We start from the raw sequence: 20,740 nt of genomic DNA, 5'->3' as shown, positions 1-20,740 counted from the left end.
CAAGGCCCATTCTTTCTATTAGGTGGGTTTATTATTCAACTATTTTTTGACTCAAGAACCCTTTGTCTCTAAGCATGATGCCACCACGTGCCTATATTCAAAGTAAACCTTGCAACATAACACTGTTCATTGTTTAGAAGTTGTGCCTAGCTACGATTCGTACACTATTACATGATTCTATCTAGGAGGCAATTCCTCATATTTACATACATGTGGAGGGAGCAAGCTAATCTTATAGCAAACGAACCTCTTATTTCAACCACATATTTGACAAAAATATGATATAAAATCTAGGTGTGATTAAACTTTCACTATGATCCAAGTCTCATGCATAAGCAAATGATGCCCCTAGAGGTTTTGCCCAAATCTTAAATCCAATCAAATCATTGAAAATGTACTCAAAATTCAAAATCAATGAAAACTTTATGTATTGCTATATTCCAACAATTAGAGGGAAGTTTGCTACAAGATTATAGGGCTCCAAGTTGGAGTTACATAATAATGCCAAAAGACATATCATCTTTATCCTAGGCTCAAGGTGATAGACTTGTTCAAAGTGTTCCAAATGGTAATAAGGGTTTTCTAATTCCATTGATCAAACAAAAGACTATCCTTTCTCATTCAAATTAGAACATGCTATAATGACTTTATAAGCGAGTTAAAGGCTAATTGCCATGCCTTCATAAGAATGTTAACTTCATCCATAAACTGTCCCCTCCTGGGATGACTGAGTAGGTTGTACAATGAGATGTTATCTCCTCCACTCAATTTCAAAGCCCATGGGGAGGAATCTTTGACCCATTGTGATAAGGCTCAAGGTGTAGGTTCCCCCACCCTCATGGAGTCTCAACTCTCATTAAGCCATAAATTCCTGATATATCTAGTTTATGAGCGGTTGGATATACTCTTAGTGTTATAGTGGCAATTGCTAGGTTTGATCTTGGGCCTAGCCCAAATTACTCTAATGAGTTACCAATTCACCATGGTTAACAAAAAAAAACACTTTATTCACGAACCAATAACTCTTATCAAATGACCTCTAATAAATATGTATAAAAAAAACCATTTTACACATTTTACGAGACAAAAATATTTTCATATAAATAATTAAAAATATATAATTTCTTTTTGAAAATCACATACTTGAATTTAAAAAAATAAAATATATGCATTTAAAGAGTGGAAACTCCATACACAGAATACATCTTCATAAACTTGAGAGTTGAAACCCTGTAGGGAGGAAGGTCCAACTCAATTTGATATCTCGGGAGATCATGACTTCATATTCCAATGACACGGGAAATAAGGGGATCAAACACATTATTTTTTTATGGGAAAGCTTTGAGCGTTTTTGAGCTAGACAAGAAGAAACAATGCGGGATTGCTTTAAGATACCCTTATTTTTCATTATCGCAATTGGCGACATTAAATGCGAGAACGGGGACATCTGAACCCACGATCCTCATTCTCTATCTTCTAACCCCGCACTATATCTAGTCTGTTCTTCTCATATGTAACCGGTTTTCTTTCGTTTTTTTCTTTGCTGTGCCCCGGGTTTGTTGTCCCCCGAGGAGGTTTATGCAACAGAGGAGGTGGAGCAGCAGCAGCAGTGGGGTTCTTTCTTCTTTGTCAGGCCTTTGATATTCTATGCCGTCGGGTATGTTCTGCGAATTCCTGTTTGCCTAATTTTTCATGTTTTAAATGTTGGGTTGTGTTTCAAATACCGTTTAATGGTTTAGGGCGTTGCCCTTGATGGAGCCCGGGCCGCCCTCTGGCGATGTCGGTTGCAATAATGTCGAATAGGTTAAAATTTAACCTAGGTTGTAATGTATGGAGGGGCAAATTGGGCGATTTGATTTTAACCTAGATCGTGTTATGCAACTGAAAGATAATTTTTTATGTGACCTTAGATCACGGCTTTCGGACAAAGCCAGAAAGAGAGAGAAAACCCTAGATCATGTTAATGGAATTGCAGAAATATTTGAATTCAGCTCTCGTCGTGATGGCGGTTGTTTAAAATACGCTGACTTCATCTTAGGTTGATTAAGTTATTGATTAGTGGCTAAGTATCCAATGGGGTTTCATGCTAATATCTTTTTCTTTGCGTTTGTTATGTTTTTGTTTTTTCTTCCACCACTGTGTGACATGCTTAAACTTAACGGATGTTCTGGCTTCGAGCGGGCTTTTGTGTATGCTGCCCTATTTCTGTTTTCCCTAGGGGAAGTCTGTTTGGAGTTATAATGGGTAATGGTCATTGCTTCAACGGAAATAATGGGTGTAGAGGCCCTAGTTTTCTCTAGCTCTCCAGTGGAAGACCGGGGCAAAGTTTAATTTGAAAGCTGGTATTCTTTGACCGTGGCGTTGGACTGCAGTCCCCGTTTTCCCAATGCTCTTGACTATTACACAGCTTTGTTTATCTCTAGCTCTCCCGAGTTGAATCCTGTGCCACAATGATATACTCACTGAAAGTGTGTACGATCAATCACATCTCTTTCCTTCTCCCCAGTTATGTTGTTGATCTCTATCTATCTAGTTGAAGGCCATGCCACAGTTGTTTTGGCATGATCGTTTTGTTAATCCCCAGCTCTGAAGCTTGTTCTGGAATTAAATTCTTACTCATGTATGCTTGTGCTGCGGCACTGGAGCGCGGTCCCTAACTTCCAAATGTTTCTAATTGTTTTATATTGCTGTCAGTTTTGCTACTTCTTAGTTCTTCACTTGCTTGCGCCACTATGATATCCCCACTTGAAAGTTTCTGTGGTAGAACACTTTTTTTCTCTTTCAGTTCTGTTGTCTCTAGCTCTTCATTTGAAACCCATGCTGCAATTATATCCCAACTTGAAAGTGGATCTATGATCAAATGCAGCTTTCTCATAAACGTGTTCTTGTGTTTGTTTTGTTAATCCCCAGCTTCTTGCTAGTTGAAGCCCATGCTGCAATTACATCTCCACTTGAAAGTATGCATGATTGAGCATATTTCTCTCTCTATATTGTTTAGTTACGCTGTTAGTGTGTTAATCCCTAGCTCTCCAGTTGCAAGCCTTTGTCACAATTATATCCCAACTTAAAGGTGTGTATGATTGAGCTCAGCTGTCTCCCTCTCTCTCTTTCTCTCAGTTGCTTTGTTATGCTGCTAGTTTTGTTCATCTCCAGCTCTCCAGTTGAAGCCCATGCCACAATTATATTCCAAATCGTTAGTTTGTATGATTGAACTGTGGCATTAAATATACTATCAATGACAGTACAATCTAATGATGTAGAGTGTTCGTGGTTCGAGGACTGAATACTTTTTTGACCTTGTTTGAATGTTATTAGATCATTTGATTCAGTTATAAGATCAGCTTAATAGTTGTCAATTGAAATAGTTGGAATGCACACTTTTGCACTTATTTTTGTTCTGGTATCTGTTATGCTTTTATCAATATATGATATCAGAGGGTTCATAGAGAAATCTTTGTTAGTTCTATGATATTTATTTCACTGCTTATATGGAGCTGCAATTGAAGGGCTTGAGTTCTTAATATTATGTGTTTGTTGCAGACTCTTTACTTGGAGGACTTGAACAGCCTTGGCAACTTGCTGAGCTGAAAAGTTGCTTCAGCCATGTTAACTGGAGAAAGAAGGTAACATTTAATTTGTTTGCTTTCACCTTGTTCACATTCATTTATTTCTGCAATAACTCTTTGGGGGCTGTTTGGTTTAATTTTGAATTGCTTGATTTTATGTTTAGTTTTTTTTGCATAGTTCCCAATTTCTGTCTATTTTTTGTTGTTTGTTCATACGTTGAGGCTGCTCTGCCTGTTTTGCTTTTACTATTGTTTGCCTCTGTAAGTTCTGTTTTGTTTACATTTTGCTTGTGCTGCTGCTGACCACTCTGGCTACTGCTGGTTACTGTCTTGTAATTAACCCTATAGTATATTATTGAAAACAATGATAAAACTTGGTTTATTTGAAGAACACACTTTACTTATGAATATTCATAGGGATGCAGAATGATCTAGAACCTTTTGCTCAGTAATGATGTAACGTGGAAGTTTAAAAAACACTTTCTGAACTAACTTTTTTTTCTGGCACAACACATTTTGTTCGCAATTCAAAAAGAAAACATATCTTGCAATTGCTATTCAGTGAGGATATAATTTAATTTAGCCGAAGATGTCCGGGTTTTAAAAAATGTCTTATAAGATAATCCATTAAATCATCAATTAATCTTCCTGTACTTTGTGTATGCCAGGTAAAACCTTTTATTGCGAAGCAATGAATAAGTTTTCCTTTTTTTCAATGAAGAGTGAAATCCATATTTGCAAACCATATGTACTTATTTATCCCAAATTTTGTGTATGATAAGACCCTACACCCATCAGTCACAACACCAACTCACCAATTACCCATTAGTCACAGCTCCAACTCATCAATTATAGATATTGACAATTGTCAAGACAATACATTTATTTCATGTTTAGTGCAATACCATTCATTTGCATTTATGTCTAGTCACTAGGTGTGAGTGTTTTTCTCAGTACATGTGGCTTATTTCAGAAGGGATCTTGTAGACAGGGAACACTCATGCAAAATTTGAAAAGTTTAGTTCTTAGAAGAACACATGCATCTTAAATATCATGATATAAAGCCATTATATCATCATTATGAACACATGTATAAAGTGAAAATGGCAATTTTATTCATCGAAACTGCAATTTGTGATGACATTACAAATTCCATGTTACACATGATAATTGATATTTATGTTTCATGATTCATATCATAAAACGTTATAATTTAAAAAAACAAGCTTAAATAGAAAGCTTCAAGGTATAGTGATTCTTATTAAAACGTTAAGCTTGTGAATGCTTTTTTCTTCTTAGATTAGGATCTTCTTTTACTTATGTTAGTATAGGGTTATTCTTCATCAAACAGCTACCAATGCACAAACCACAAGGAGACAAGAGACAAGAGACACAGAATATAGGCTATCAGCCAGGGCCGAAACCTCTTACCTTTTGAGAGGAAAACCTGAGCAAATTCTTTTTCTTATAGAGAATTCAATTGATGAATACCAAGACCAAAACCCTTGACCTATTTGCCACTCCAAGACCAAGTCGCAAGATCTCTTTCACTGCTTCTTTTCCATGCCCAAATCAATACTTGGTCAAACTAGCTTCAAGCAAGGCTAACTTCAGCTACTTGAAATTTTCGGCCTTCTATCACAGTCCTGCAATTCTTGGTCCAGCAGTACTTCTGCAATTCCCACATGTGAACTGTTTTGAGACAACTTGGAGACCCTTTTTTCTTCGCTTGACTTGGAGATTCTTCCTTGAGGCTTCGGCTAGCAAGATTGAGGCTTCGGCTAGCTTCCTTAAAGACTACTCTAGAGACTCTTATATCCCTACTTCAGAAACCCTGATTTTCTGTCACACGTGTGAGGAGAAATTACCCAAAACAGTGCTGAACCTTCATAGAAAGCTTAAATAGAAAGCTTCAATGTATATTGATTCTTATCATTGTATAGAAGCATTGCCAAAACGTTGGCTAGAGAATGGCCAATAGCAACATGATAACAAGGTCAATACAAAAGTAACAGAAGCTCCCATAATTGATGTTATTTCTTTCTCATTTGGAGAAGGCATGCTGGAAGAAGATCTGAATGAGAGCTTAGCTGGGAAGAATTAATCGAATCATTGTCTCATTCTTTATGATTCATGTCTCATAGCTTTGAATGCCCATCGTCGTAATCATCCTTTGATTGAAAATTAAGGCAAGGATTTGTGTGAATGTAAACAATATTTTGAATTTTCTACCTTTTCCAATGCAAGTTTGTTTTTCTCTCTCACATAATGGATGAACCCATGGGCCATAAGCGCTCATCGTATTTTGTTGTTGAAGTGCTGGCAACTGGTAAAATAACTCAAATTGCTATCCTCTGCAACTTTGAGCCTTCAAAACTATAATAGGCTCATTATGAGGTAGTACACCTCTAGAACTAGCAGATGGACTAGACCTAGGTGGTATTGAAGTTATTATTCCTACTTCTAGCACACTACTCCCCCTGTTCTTTCGAGGAGCTAGATCTCTATCTTCCCCAAGAGCTTGGATGGTAGGAGAGTTGGGTTTCTCTGTTCTTCTGTTATCTTAGCCCTACTCACTCCTTGGAGGATATCACTTACCAGTGCATCAACCCTTTCATAATGATTGATGGCTCTGATGGGGAGCCTGCCTCTTGGTTCCTCTCACTTGTTCTAGGCAGCCGACTTCAACATACCTCAACATCTTCTCTTTTATTCAACACTAATTCCTTATGTGTACTCTTTTAGCGTCCCATTGACCTATTTTTGTGTTCACATGTTGGACATTAATTTTATTATCTTATCTTATCAACAAGTCATTGTACATTTCTAAATGCAAGGTAAAATAACTCAAATTGCTATCCTCTGCAACTTTGAGCCTTCAAAACTATAATAGGCCCATTATGAGGTAGTACACCTCTAGAACTAGCAGATGGACTAGACCTAGGTGGTATTGAAGTTATTATTCCTACTTCTAGCACACTACTCCCCCTGTTCTTTCGAGGAGCTAGATCTCTATCTTCCCCAAGAGCTTGGATGGTAGGAGAGTTGGGTTTCTCTGTTCTTCTGTTATCTTAGCCCTACTCACTCCTTGGAGGATATCACTTACTAGTGCATCAACCCTTTTATAATGATTGATGGCTCTGATGGGGAGCCTGCCTCTTGGTTCCTCTCACTTGTTCTAGGCAGCCGACTTCAACATACCTCAACATCTTCTCTTTTATTCAACACTAATTCCTTATGTGTACTCTTTTAGCGTCCCATTGACCTATTTTTGTGTTCACATGTTGGACATTAATTTTATTATCTTATCTTATCAACAAGTCATTGTACATTTCTAAATGCAACATTACTTGTGGCAAATACAATAAATCGGTTCTTTAGCTTTGTGAGTTTCTTATCCAAGTAACACTCATTGTAGTACATTGGGTTCAAGCATAGGCAAAAGCATGTGGATTGGTATCGTGTTTGTTCTATCTGTTGCTAAGTATCTCTTATGTTACTGTCATAGAAAATAGGGTCCCTCTTTTAAAATCTTCCCAACATACAATCTATAGCTTCCTAAATTTCTCCCAATAAGGCACATTTATTTCCTGGAATTGCAAAAAATCAACTCTAGCTACATTATGGAAACAATGAACTCTAGCTAGTTCTGAATCTTGATGCATCTTACTTTCTTATACTGGGTTGCATCTATTTTTGCCACTATTCTAAGTCACCTGGTCACTATATAAAGAGTATATGAGTTTATACTAATATATAAAATTTAAGAAATAATAAGAAATATTCTAAGTTACCAGGATTCGGATCCGGATACGGATACGGATCTGGATCCACTAGTTTTTTGAAAATCTAAGATCCGGATACGGCAAGGATACGTCACGTACAATATATATATATATATATATATATATATATATATATATATATATATATATAATTTTAAAAAACACCTTAGAGCTAAAAAATCAAATACTCCATGAAACCATCAAACACTTTTAGAACATTGAATGATAAATATGAAGATTGAATGATAAATGCTATTTAGATCCATTTGATGATCTGTAAATGTATTTAAATTTAACCCTAAATACATTACATTTTAAATACATTAAAATTAAATTTAAATACATTAAAATCTAAGTAGTCAAATATTAATATAAATTACTAAATATTGTAAATATTATAAATTATAATGATTTAAATTTATATTTGACATTTGCACATAATATATATTATATATTATAAATTACATAATTTATATTTGACATTTGTAATTAAATTTATATTTGTACATAATATATAATATGTATTATATATTATATATATATTATATAATATATATTATATATCACAAAAAATGAATATTAAACATTTGTACATAATATATATTATCCTATGCATAAAATTAAATTAAATACAGTCTACACTACACTATATCACAAAAAATGAATATTAAAAATTTAAATACAACCCGGCGACTGAAGACAACCCGGCGACTGTGTGCTGCCTGACTGCTTGACTGTGTGCGGGCGTGAACAGTGTCAGTGCTGAGTGTCACTGTGCTGCGTGCAGGGGGGCCATCAGCGTGAACAGAAGTGCTGCGGTGCTGCGTGCAGAGGGGCCAGCAGCGTGAGCAGAGGTGCTGCGTGCTGCGTGCTGAATTTTCGGCAACCATTTCACCGTTTCCTGCAGCCACCAGCGGGATCCGTATCCTGGGAAAATTTGCCGATTCCAAAAACTGTATTTTATAAAATAAGTATTTTAGCCGTATTTTTGGCAGTATTCCTCTTGCCTTTGCCGGATCCGTTAACTTAGGAAATATATATATATATATATATATAGATATATATATATATAATATGAATCTAATTAATTAACATAGCTCAGGATTTAGTTTATTACATTTATAATAGCCATGGTTAAATCATAAAATATAATATGCTGATCAATGAAGATAGGCAAACCTCTCAATCAATCAGTGGCGCACCATATGGGTGGACAACAGATTTGATTGAGGCACTGGACTAGTCCATCCCGGCAGTGACATACAGTCCATCCTCAGAAAGTCCAGATGCTGAGCCAGAGGTTTCAGAATGATGCCGGTCCATCCTCCCTTAATCCCTCGCAACCCTTTTGCCTCCCACACTGATAAACCATAGCTAAGGTGTTTGATTTGTGGATTTATCCTGGCACTAAAAGTCATTGTTAAATTTGCCTATTGTCAAATTAAAATGAATTTGTTCAGCCTGGTTTGAAGTTCAATGAATTTCAATTTCTAGCATTGAAATTTGTCAAACCTGGTGACTTAGCCACTATTATAATACCTGATTGTGATCCTTGAAATGTATTGGATCAGACCATATTTGAATAGTAAATGTGTGGTTATAATGAAGAGAGTCTAGCCATGTTAACTTAAATAAATGACCCTATGAGTGTAAATATGCTTGTCTGGATTTCTAGTGCGCAGAGCTCAAGGCTTGCCACAATGAAATCAAAACTACGTAAATATTAATGTTTGAATATATAACTATAATGGTCCAAGAATGTTGTGCATTGTGGAAAGCATGCCAAAATTAATGTCCAATAGGGGACACAAGATTAGGTCAGTGGGATATTAAAGTTGGCATGTGCTATATAATAGTTCAAGAATGCTGTGGAGAGCATGAGTGGGGCTATGTTGATTCACTGGAGAGGAAGATAAGATAATTTTATTAATGTCCAATATGTTACCACAAGATTAGGGTCAGTGGGACTAAAAGGATATGTCCATTGTGAGTACAATGCACAGTGAAGGGAGCCTATGGGAAAGTAATTTTCTATTGCCAAGTGTTAGCATAAGATTTTTTTCTTTTCTTTTCTTTTTCATCATGAGCTTTAATCAAACCCACACACCTCTATTGACTTGGAAAGCCAATCTTTTTCCTGCCAGAAGGAAAATTGATGATCTTGTCCACTCTCATATTGTCATTAATTATCATGTTCACAGTTTACACTCATGTCATGTTCTCCATTTGCTAACTGTTAATCAGTATAGAATTTGACCAGATCAGTACAGTGAAAGAGGACTCTGCAAACTTTGAATGAGATAAGATGGGTGAGCTTAGAGTCTGGGCAAGTTAGCAAGTCTTCACCTACTGGTTATTGTTGCACATCAGCCTCTTGAGTTCCAAGTTTTATTATTCTAAGCTATTCCCAGAAAGCATTCAGCATATTGGACTCTTCTTGCTAACATCAAAGAGCACTGGAAGGGAAGAATGCCCTTGGGCGAACTATTGAGTAGAGAAAGGGAAGATCTTCCTTGTGTTGTGTAGGGCAGTGGAAAAGTTTGTCCTGGCAGTTTGATGGTTGGATGAGATGCTTAGAATGTTGTGTGGTAAGTGTCAAGCGAGCTAATAGCATGTAACTTGGTTCCTTTGCCATGGTGGCCTCGTAGTTCTGGGTGGCATCTGCACAGGATGCATATAGGCTGGTGGAAATTGCTTGTACACATCTAGTTTTTTGGACTATATTCTGCTCAAAGATAAGTATTCTGTCTGTGTCTGTGAATACGAAATATATTATTTACAGCAATGATAATATTGTATTTTTGTATGTTGCAGGTATTGATGTTTAATTCCAATTGTGGGCATTTGATATCTATGAATTGTGTTTATCTGTGCTGGCTTAATTTTGCTGCAATTTTATTGTTGCAGCTATGCATGCATTTAGAACAAATCCGGCTCATTATCAAAATGGTCTCAAATGGCCTATTTAGTGGCTTCCTGTCCCATCGCTGTGATTGCATTTGAAGGGTCACCACAACTATGACTGACCAACATGGAAGATAAAGTCAACCTCTTATCACATTAGTGTCACAGCATTATGTAGTGCGGAACAAACTTGGTCCAAGAATATATAACTATAATTGTCTAAGAATGTTGTGCATTGTGGAGAGCATGACAAAATTAATGTCCAATAGGGGACACAAGATTAGGTCATTGGGATAGTAATGTTGGCATGTGCTATATAGTTGTTCAAGAATGCTATGGAGAGCATGAGTGGCACTATGTCGATTCATTAGAGAGAAAATAAGATAATTTTATTAATGTCCAATACGTGACCACAGAATCAGGTCAGTGGGACAAGGATATGCCCATTGTGAGTACAATGCACAGTGAAGAGAACCTATGGGAAAGTAATATTCTATTGCCAAGTGATAGCATAAGATTTCACATCTTCCATCATGTGCTTTAATCGCACCCACCCTCTTCCACTGACTTAGAAAGCCAACCATTCTCCTGCCAGAAGGAAAATTGATGATCTTTCCACTCTCACATTGTCGTTAATTATCATGTTCACAGTTTACTCTCATGTTATGTTATTCATTTGCTAACTGTTAACCAGTCTAGAAATTGACCAAATCAATACAGTGAAAGAGGAATTTGCAGGCTAGCATAGAGGTTAGGAAGCCTTCATCTATTGGTTATTGCTGCTCTTTGGCCTCTTGAGTTCCAAGTTTTATTATTCTAAGCTATTCCCAGAAAGCATTCAGCATATTGGACACTTCCTGCTGACATCAAAGAGCAATGGAAGAGAAGAATGCCCTTGGGCAAACTATTGAGTAGAGAAAGGGAAGATCTTCCTTGTGTTGTGTATGGCAGTGCATGAGTTTGTCATTGCAGTTTGATGATTGGATGAGATGCTTAGAATGTTGTGTGATAAGTGTCAAGTGAGCTAGTAGCATGTAACATGGTTCCTTTTCCATGGTGGCCTCATAGCCAGGCTTCTGGGTGGCATCTGCACAGGATGCGTATAGTCGGGTGGAACTTGTACACAGCTAGTTTTTTGGACTCATTCTGTTCAAAGATAAGTATTCTGTCTGTGCCTGTGAATATAAAATATGTTATATTGCTTGTACACAGCTAGTTCTTCAGACTATTTTGTTAAAAAACAAGTATTCTGTCTGTGTCTGTGAATATGAAATATGTTATTTGCAGAAAAATGGAAATAATGTATTTTTGCATGTTGCAGGTATTGATGTTTAATTCTGATTGTGGGCATTTGATATCCATGAATTGTGTTTATCTATGCTGGTTTAATTTTGTTGCAATTTTATTGTTGCACCTATGCATGCATTTAGAACAAAGCTGGCTCATTATAAAAATTGTCTCAAATGGCCTGTTTAGTGGCTTCTTGTCCCATCGCTGTGATTACATTTGAAGGGTCACCACAACTGTTGACTTCTTATCGCATAAGTGTCACAGCATGATGTAGTGTGGAGCAAACTTGGTTTCTCCAACCATTAGAAGTTGCTTGGCAAATTGTCCATGCAACTTCAAGAACAGTAGCTGTGAATGCAAGATTCAACTTATGAATCACATATGGGTTCCAACAGTATGTTTATACCTGACCTCAATGAGGGCACTAGCTGCTTGACATGACTGTGCATGAGTTGCATGACATTTGATTTTCGAAGATGACATGATCTCAGTTGCTTCTTTAAATCTCCCAACAATCCATTCTCACTCTGCTTTGAATGCAAGATTCAACTTATGAATCACATGTGGGGTCCAACAATATGTTTATACCCTGATCTAAGCATGCCTTGCAAAGAGGGAGACTGAGCTACATTGAGGGGAATCCACATGCATATTTACAACGGGCAACCCTGCCATCTATTTCCTCCCTCCCATCAATGTCACACATTTATACCAAGGATTTGGTATTCATTTTGTTCCAGGCTATGTCTCTTTCTTGAGCTTTCTAGAGGAGGCAAGTTGAAGTTTCTTTCTTCCTTTGCTAAAGCCTAATTGTGCTCATCATCTACCATTTGACATTTTTTCCACATCATTTGGAGTTCAATTTTTACAAAACTTGGTTATATTCCCAGATAGCTGAAGAAAATGCTTTTCAACCATGTATATGCCCTCATTGAACTATTCTCGCTCTCTGCAATTCCACAAGCAACCCTACCGTCTATTTATTCCTTCCCATCATTGTCACACATTTATGCCAAGGTTTCATTATTTATTTTGATCAGGGCTTCTTCAACTATCAAGTGAACTCAACAAGCAACCCTACCATCAATTTATTCCTTCCCATCATTGTCACACATTTATGCTAAGGTTTCATTATTTATTTTGATCAGGGCTTCTTCAACTATCAAGTGAACTCAATGTCTCTTTCTCAAGCTTTCTAGAGGAGGCCTGCTGCTGCTCCCTTTCTTCCTTTGCTAATTGTGCCTCATCATGCACCATTTATATTTTGCCCATCATTTGGAGTTCGTGCATTACAAAACTCAATTATATTCCCAGGTAGCTGAAGAAAATGATCATCAACCCCTCTATATGATCTTATAGAATTACTCTTGTACTTGGTGCAATTTCCTAAGTGGCTTCTTCCTGTGGTTTTATCATGTTGCCCATCTGTGTGACATATTTACTATGTTGCACCGGTTGTGGGGATGGGGGGACGAGTTTCTGGGACCGCTAGAGCGCACCCCCAAATTTTTAGGGGACGGCAGGTTGGGGATGGCAAGTGGCAAATAATTTTTATATTTATTAAAAAATAAAAATAAAATTTAGTAATTCAGCATAAACATGAATTATAAATTAAAATACAAAAGTTAGAACTATTACTAATTTTGAATTCAAATTACAAAATAAAATACTAAAGTCTAATACCATCTAATCATCATTTTGCATCACAAAACTAAATCTCGTCATCATTGCCTTTTGTCAAGAACTTAAGAAGTATTACTAGTCTGCTACAACTTACAATCTACTACTGTCTACATAATCATTCTATGATGCATGATGAATCAATTCAAAATTTAAGCAACAACTGAACTTTAAAGATAAAGTAAAATCTAATTAAACTGTAAACATGAACAAGTCATTAAAATTTAATTATAAATCCCAAATTAAGAGTCTAGAAATTAAGAACCATGTGGGACCTGTCATCATTGTAATGTATATCATAATCATTCAGAATCACTATTATTTACAGGGCACAAAGAACATTACCATCCCATCTATTTACCTTGTAACTTTAAGCATTAAAGGTGAGTTAGCCATTGTAATGTTTTTTCAGGAGTAACAAATGTTATGTACAAAAGTAATAATGTCATAAAGTGAAAAAATTATATATAATAAATGATGTTTATGTTAATGTATTCAGGGAATTAGTTGATTGGTTCCTAAAATGAATAATGGAACTTGATACGGATATAGACAACACTAGTAATTTAGTAGCACATTGATATATCATATAGTCTCTCCTGCGTGTCTTTGGCATATATTTAACATGGTATTAAAGTTACGGTGATTGTGGCATAGGGAAATTTCAAAGATTCATGCCAAGAAAAGTTTAGTCAAAGACATGGAGAAAGAGACATATTCAAATTGAAGGCAAATTATTTCACGGAGGATGGTGACTCTTAACTGTAAACATGAACAAGTCATTATTATTTAATTATAAATCCCAAATTAAGAGTCTCAGACTTCACCTAGTTGCTCGACTCTTACCTCACTGACAACCTTTGCTCGAGTTCTCATCTCTGTTTACCTTTGTCGTTGTGAATGGAGTTCTCTGTTAAGAATTTACCTTTGCCCACCTCTCAAACTTCGCTCGACTCTTATTTGCAACCCTTGCAACATGTGTTTACCTGCAACCTTCGCTCGAGTTCAACGTTTACCTACAACCTTTGCAACCTGTGCTTACCTTCACCGTTTCATGTAGTCTGTAGTATGTGATAGGTTAGTTTAGTCAATATGTTTAGGTTGCGATAGGGTTTAGGTTTCAAATTTTGTTTTTTAATTTTTTGAATTTAAAGTTTAGCACTTAGGTTATTATTATTATTATAATTTTTGAAGTTTTAATATGCATGATATCGGGGACATCCTAAAGTCCCCCGAAAAGTCCTTGATTTTTTGAGGGATGGCCTGGGACGGTTTGGAAGACCCCAAGTCCCTGATGGAGTCCCTAGCCAATTGGGGAAGTTTTCGACGAGTTCCAAAGTTCTTGGATCGTTGGGACGAAGGAAACACTATGAATTTTGGTGGGGACGGGTCCTCGTGCAACATAACATATTTACATGGAGAAGAATCAATGGGTTATTTTCCACATGTATTTCATTCACCATCTCATCTCCCTCCACTACATCCCCCAAAATGAATTCATGGCCAGAGCCTCTATGAGCTGATGAAAGTGAATTTTTTGGAAGAATATAGGAGAATAAATTGATAAATAGAGGATAAATCAGGGGTTTTGGGTTCTATTTCTCTTGTAATAAACACTAAACTCCCTCACCAAGAACTAATAAACTATTCTACAAATCCTTGCAATACAAAAGGAGTACCCAAATTTGCCAAGTGTGCCTTCTGTACATTTGTTCTTCTATAAGTACCTTCCTTTCTCTAAGCCTTCTGTATATTCAATGAGTTCTTCATGAGGTTGGATGAATAAGACAAGACTTTTCCATTGTATATTTATTATGTTATGCCAACTTTTGTTTAGACAAATATGGATGAAGTAAAATCCTCTTGCTTATTGACATTATAATATATCAATACATAATTAGCTTTTTCAACAAAAATCATAATGATTTGTCCATATATTTCAATAATTATGAAGGAAGCTATATTATCCTTTATTTCAAAAGGTCATATTTTTAAAAACAAGTTTATGTAACCTTAATCACTCATTTACATAATTCTTAAAACGATGAACATGTAAAAGAAAGATATCGATCAGTCGTGTTTTATGTAAGTTGTTTTAGTTAAAATTGATTTCATTGTTGTAGAAGATAAACCATACCATATAATCAATTCTACCAAAAATGGATGTTATCATTATAAAGTTAGAAGTTTTTTAATTTGAGAAAGATAAAGGTTGATATTGAAACAAATAGTGGATCAAGACTAGTCAGTGAATGACTTTCTATGTTATGGAAGTGGAAGCTGATAGATTTAATACTTTTGGTGATAGCTTAATATGGTATACTAAAACACAATAAAAAGAATACCATATCCACTAGATATAATATTTGTGTAAACGATCCATTGTAGTATGTCTCTTCATAGCCAAATATAAAAAATAGTTTTGAGACCATATATGTAGCAAATTTGCTTACCGTTCTATGTACTGTTTGTGTGATTAAATTAGTGTTATCAAAATTGAACCTGTTTCATTAAAATTGGTTAGTTTGACTGGTGTATAGGGGTTGCTAGTGTAAATCAAGTGTCTAAACCAGAAATGATCAATTATGTATTGAACTTACTGGCATTGTATGAAACTAATTGGTTCCATACTAGCCGTCATGTGGGATGACAAAAATTACCCTTGAAATTAAAAAAGAAAAAAGAAAAAAGAAAAAAACCCCTAGCTATCAATGGTAAAAGTTGACGTTCATTGTTATAGGATATGTTGGTGGTGCTGAGTGTAGAATTCCTTTGTAACAACCCTAGCAAAAATGTACTCTTCGCTCGAGCAAAGTCACTGATTAGGAATGTCAAGCGTTTTCTACCTTATTTTAACTTTGCTTTGGGGAGTTTTATCAAAATTTTTGGGTGTTGAATGATGCCTTTGGAGGAATCAAGTGTAGAGGGAAAGGATAGAGGCTATAGAAGGGGTCAAAGGTAAGACTAACAATGAGGGTCCCATGATAGGCAATGATTTGACGATATGTTGTTATTTGTTGTTGCATGATGTTTCTTGGATTTTGGAGGCCATTTATGACCTTTTAGTTCCAGAATTTTGGTTGAAATATGGATTGCTCTTGATGCTATTTTGGTTAAATGTACCCTTAGTTGTCAAGTTGTCATATACATAAGAGACAATGATGATCCCATGATAGGCAATGATTTGCCGATATGTCGTTATTTGTGGTTGCATGACGTTTCTTGGATTTTGGAGGCCATTTAGAGCCTTTTTGTTTCAGTATTTTGGTTGAAATATGGATTGCTCTTGATGTTGTTGTGGTTAAATGTACCCTTACTTGTCATATACACGAGAACTTTGCATATTTGTGTCCGATGTCACAGGGTTTGCTGAATTTGAACCATGAGGTTTGAAATTCGACGAACCTCAAAAAATATCTTTGAGTTTGTGCTAGGTTCATTCATATAGTTATGCTAATTTGCTTTTTTGTCTACTTTTGTTTTATTTAATTTACAGGTTGACAATATTTTAGTTTTGGATGTCGAATCTCTTCTAATTCTAGAATCTCATTTAAATTCAGATTTATTTGGCCCTACTAAATTTGTTTGGGACGTTGGGCATGCAAAAGAAGGGTCTTTGTGATACCAATACAATTGTCTATTTTCAAATTTTATCGCTGTAATGAAAACATGCAGAGTCATCACTATAATGAAAATGCCTGCAGACATCTAGCGTATGTTGTATGAGGGTCATCATCATCCCTCCGAAACAAAACTATTGTACGTAAAGCATGTGCCAATAGAAAATTGACGATGCTACACTCGCATAGAGAGGATTGTCCCTTTGATTAAGCATTATCGAATCACATTGATTGTTGCATAATTTACTTTATACATATCTTTTGATATATATTAAAAAAGTAATATATTAATATTATAATGAATTATATTATTAAATTTAATTAAATTTTATAGTTTTTTTGGTTTGAATATGGGTAAGATAGTTTTATAATTAATTACATAATATATATTGTTTTGTATATTAATATTATAATGGGTTATATTTTAAGTTTAATTAATTTCTATGTTTTTTTTTGTAAGATTGGTAGGTCCTCTTCATTCATTCATTTGCAAAAGCAAGGTACATCCATGAAAGATGTTCGGTGGCCTCAACTTGCCCAAAAGGGGAACTAGGTATGTTGGCCACTAAAACACATTGTAAGCCACCCTAAATATGAAAAGTCTTAAGTTTGTCACACAAGGCCTTATAGGCTTGAATGTCTAACCAACAATTTTTGTCTACTAAGCTACAATATTCAGTGTTAGCTGACATATACAACAGGAAAATAAACCAAAAAAACACCCAAAACTAAACTCAAATAACATCTAGTCCTCGGAGGACTCCACAAGAGTTGGGTCCTTTGCACTGGACCCTAGAAGTTTTGATTGTGGGAGACATGGAATGTATTTCTCTATACGTCCCATGCGCATGTTCTGCTATTGAATCTGGAATTGAATCCACTGAAATTCTTTCTGAATTTCCTGGGAGCTAGGATCATGTTTACCAGCATCAATCGGTAAGGTCATGAGAGCTTTGGCAACCAAACTTTTCATTAACTAATATAAATACATTGTTTGTTTATACTGGCCACAAGTATGTCCAGGATTCAGAACTAGAACCCGCCAATCTTGCTCCTACACTTAAGCTTTTGCTCTGGTTGAGGTCCACTTCCCAAATTCATATCACTTGTTTGACTTTTGCTGGAGTTCCAACATTGTAAGCCTGAGTCGCCTCCTGGTGGATCTGGGCGTCTGTTCTTACAACTACTCTTTGGGGGTCAGACAGAGGATGAGCCTCTGTTGGCTCGTTTCCCAGGTTTAGTACGACCATTGCCTTGACCGCCATTACTCGAAGAAAGAACACTCCGAGCCATTGTTAAACCCTTCTTGTCCCTGAAATCACTGCTTGTCCAACTTATGTTGCCGGCCTTAGATCAATGTCCAATGGTTATCTTGTTGTCACAACATAAACACAAGTTATAAGAACTTGCTACAGGTACATTAAGGAGGAGCAAGATACAAATTATGTTAGGCTTTACCCTGAGGATTAGAGTTAAATTTGGAACAGGAGGTTTGTACCACCATTCATATTTCCCGCACTACACCTCGTGCTTAGGAGGGGGCCAAGATGCCCCAAATTTTTGAAATTGTTTTGACCCCTCACATGAATTACAACAAGGAGCCACCCCCTGAGCCAAAACTCCATATGGACCACAACATTATCTTTAAAATTCATAGACATAGATTTTAAATACATATTCACTCTAAGTCGCATGACACGAGGACACAAGACACGGATGACATGTAAATATGAGTATTCCACACGAGACACAACGACCCCAAAAATAGGACAGGAGGGACATGTTATATATATATATATATATATATATATATATATATATATATATTAAAAAATAATGAAATATAGTGCTTGATCCATATAGGTATGAATCATGATGATATCTATTTAGTATTTAGTATACACTATTTACTAGTTAGTTTATTAATTTACTACATCAATGATGTTCACAATTCACAGTTCATCGTTCATGTTATAATTTTTGTTATTAACTTCAAACAAGTTTGATCATGTTCAAACGTCACATAAGGTAGTTTATGAACTATAAATTTATATGTGTTTAAACTTCATTGTTGACCAGAGCGTTAATCGAGCTTTCCCTCCCCTTAGACCTCAAAGGTGTAGTGAGCAATGAGCACATGATGGGGAGTTGGGATTTTTATTTCAACACGCGATCTATACGCGGTCACTTGTGCATAATTAAGTTAAGTTTTGTAGGCTATAACACAACTTACAGGAAATTTAAGTGCTCCAAACTCTCATCAAAGCATGCGAACACTCGTCTCCTGCATCTCCAGGTCCAGGTCGATGTGAAGTTGTGAGCATTGCGCTCGAATATGATGGAATTCCTCACACTGCACAACAAATTTGATTTCGGCGGTGAGCAAAATCAACTTCGGTGGTGAACAATGACAAAAAAACCCAAAAATAAACCATGTTGCAGGTTTTAAATGTCACTTTTCATGGGACACATGTCCTACTAACCAAAAATGTTAGGACACATTTTCGCCACGTCCAAAACACGTGTCTCGATTGGAGGACACAATGAAAAACGTTTTCGACACGTTTTAAGGCACTTTTCGTGTTTGACACGTGAAATACGGGACACAAGACCCTTAGGGACGTGTCCTGTGACTTAGCAATTCCATGTTCAGGAGAAGCAACAAATTAAAAAGCTTTCCTTTGTTAAGTATATAGATTTTGAGCCTACCATGTCTACGCCGAACATGGACAAATATTCCTATCCGGGACAAAAAAATGCCATAGATAACAAACACCGGAATAGAAACAACACACCCCACATCATATGCAATCGTCGAAATTACAGATAATATTCTTCTTTCAGGACACCAAATTCCATTCCAACCCACATGCAGGATACAGACAAAGCTATAGCGCGCATGCCATGGACAAGGAGGCGTTGAAAGGAGGAATACATACCCGACGTCAAGCTCCATCAACCCAGTGAGTGAGGATGTGACCTGAGGCTGGTTCCACCACCCTGTTTGCACTGGCTCGACTGAGAGAACCCAATACAATATCCAAATGCATGCACACAAAATGTTACCCTCCTTTTTCCATATGAGGTTATACACTCTACATCCCGTTCACACACGTAGGGAGGGCTTTGTTGTCGCGCATCGACCTTGCCACCCATCACTTCACCCATCAAACAAATCCCAAGGAGGATATTGCACAGACTCACCCCAATCAGGGTTAATTAAATTTTATGTTAAAGTTTATATATATTCGAATTTAATGATGAACCTAATGTGTAACTTATCAGAAAATTCGAAGTTGAATTGAACTTAATTATTGTCGAACTCAAATTCGAACCTGAACCATGTGAAATAGTTTGTGTCTAATGGTTTGGATTCACACACACACACACGATTCAGTCTTTTCAGTTCTTTGTACTTTTTCGCCGGTTTCAATTGGTTTCCATTTTAGGGGACCGCTAGTTTGCATAACAATGGATCATGAAGTTAAGTCAAATAATATATGTAGAGAATTCTTCAAAAATTACCATAGATAAGATAAAATGTATTAATGTCCAACCAATGACCACAAAAGTAGGTCAATGGGACTGTGATAGGTACAATGATGTTAGTATACAACGAGAGTGCTAAAGTGGCTCCTATATAAGACACATGAGGAAGTAAAAGAGCATAAGAGGTTATCTTGGATCATTGGAATTCTCTCTACTAACGTCTGAGACCGAATGGAGAAAACTCAGCATAGATGTCTTCCCTGAAGAATAATGGAGTAGGGGGCTTGAGCGAATACTATGTAATTGTATGCAAGGAAGGGCCCTTCACTAAGCTTTATAATTTCTCAACATGCAGCTTAACTCATTGTTGGATTGAGGTCTAGTTTGGGGACACCTTTGGGATGTC

At 36.3% G+C, this 20,740-nt stretch overlaps 1 protein-coding gene across 1 annotated transcript in view; it reads left to right on the top strand.

Annotated features, from left to right (window-relative positions):
* Positions 1-1,309: 1,309 nt before the first annotated feature.
* The window catches only part of MOS1 (modifier of snc1), a 54,550-nt gene continuing 35,119 nt past the window's right edge, over positions 1,310-20,740 (top strand). Inside the window, exons 1-2 of the mRNA XM_089450054.1 lie at positions 1,310-1,657; positions 3,541-3,623. Of these exons, the coding sequence (XP_089306180.1) occupies positions 3,604-3,623 (20 nt within the window). The 5' untranslated portion in view covers positions 1,310-1,657; positions 3,541-3,603. The remainder of the gene's footprint in view (positions 1,658-3,540; positions 3,624-20,740) is intronic.

This window comes from Pinus tabuliformis, chromosome X, assembly GCF_031772625.1.
Source record: "Pinus tabuliformis cultivar Carrire ecotype Pingquan chromosome X, CPIR1, whole genome shotgun sequence".
NCBI classification, from domain to species: domain Eukaryota; kingdom Viridiplantae; phylum Streptophyta; class Pinopsida; order Pinales; family Pinaceae; genus Pinus; species Pinus tabuliformis.
This window is presented reverse-complemented; position numbering and strand designations above follow the sequence as displayed.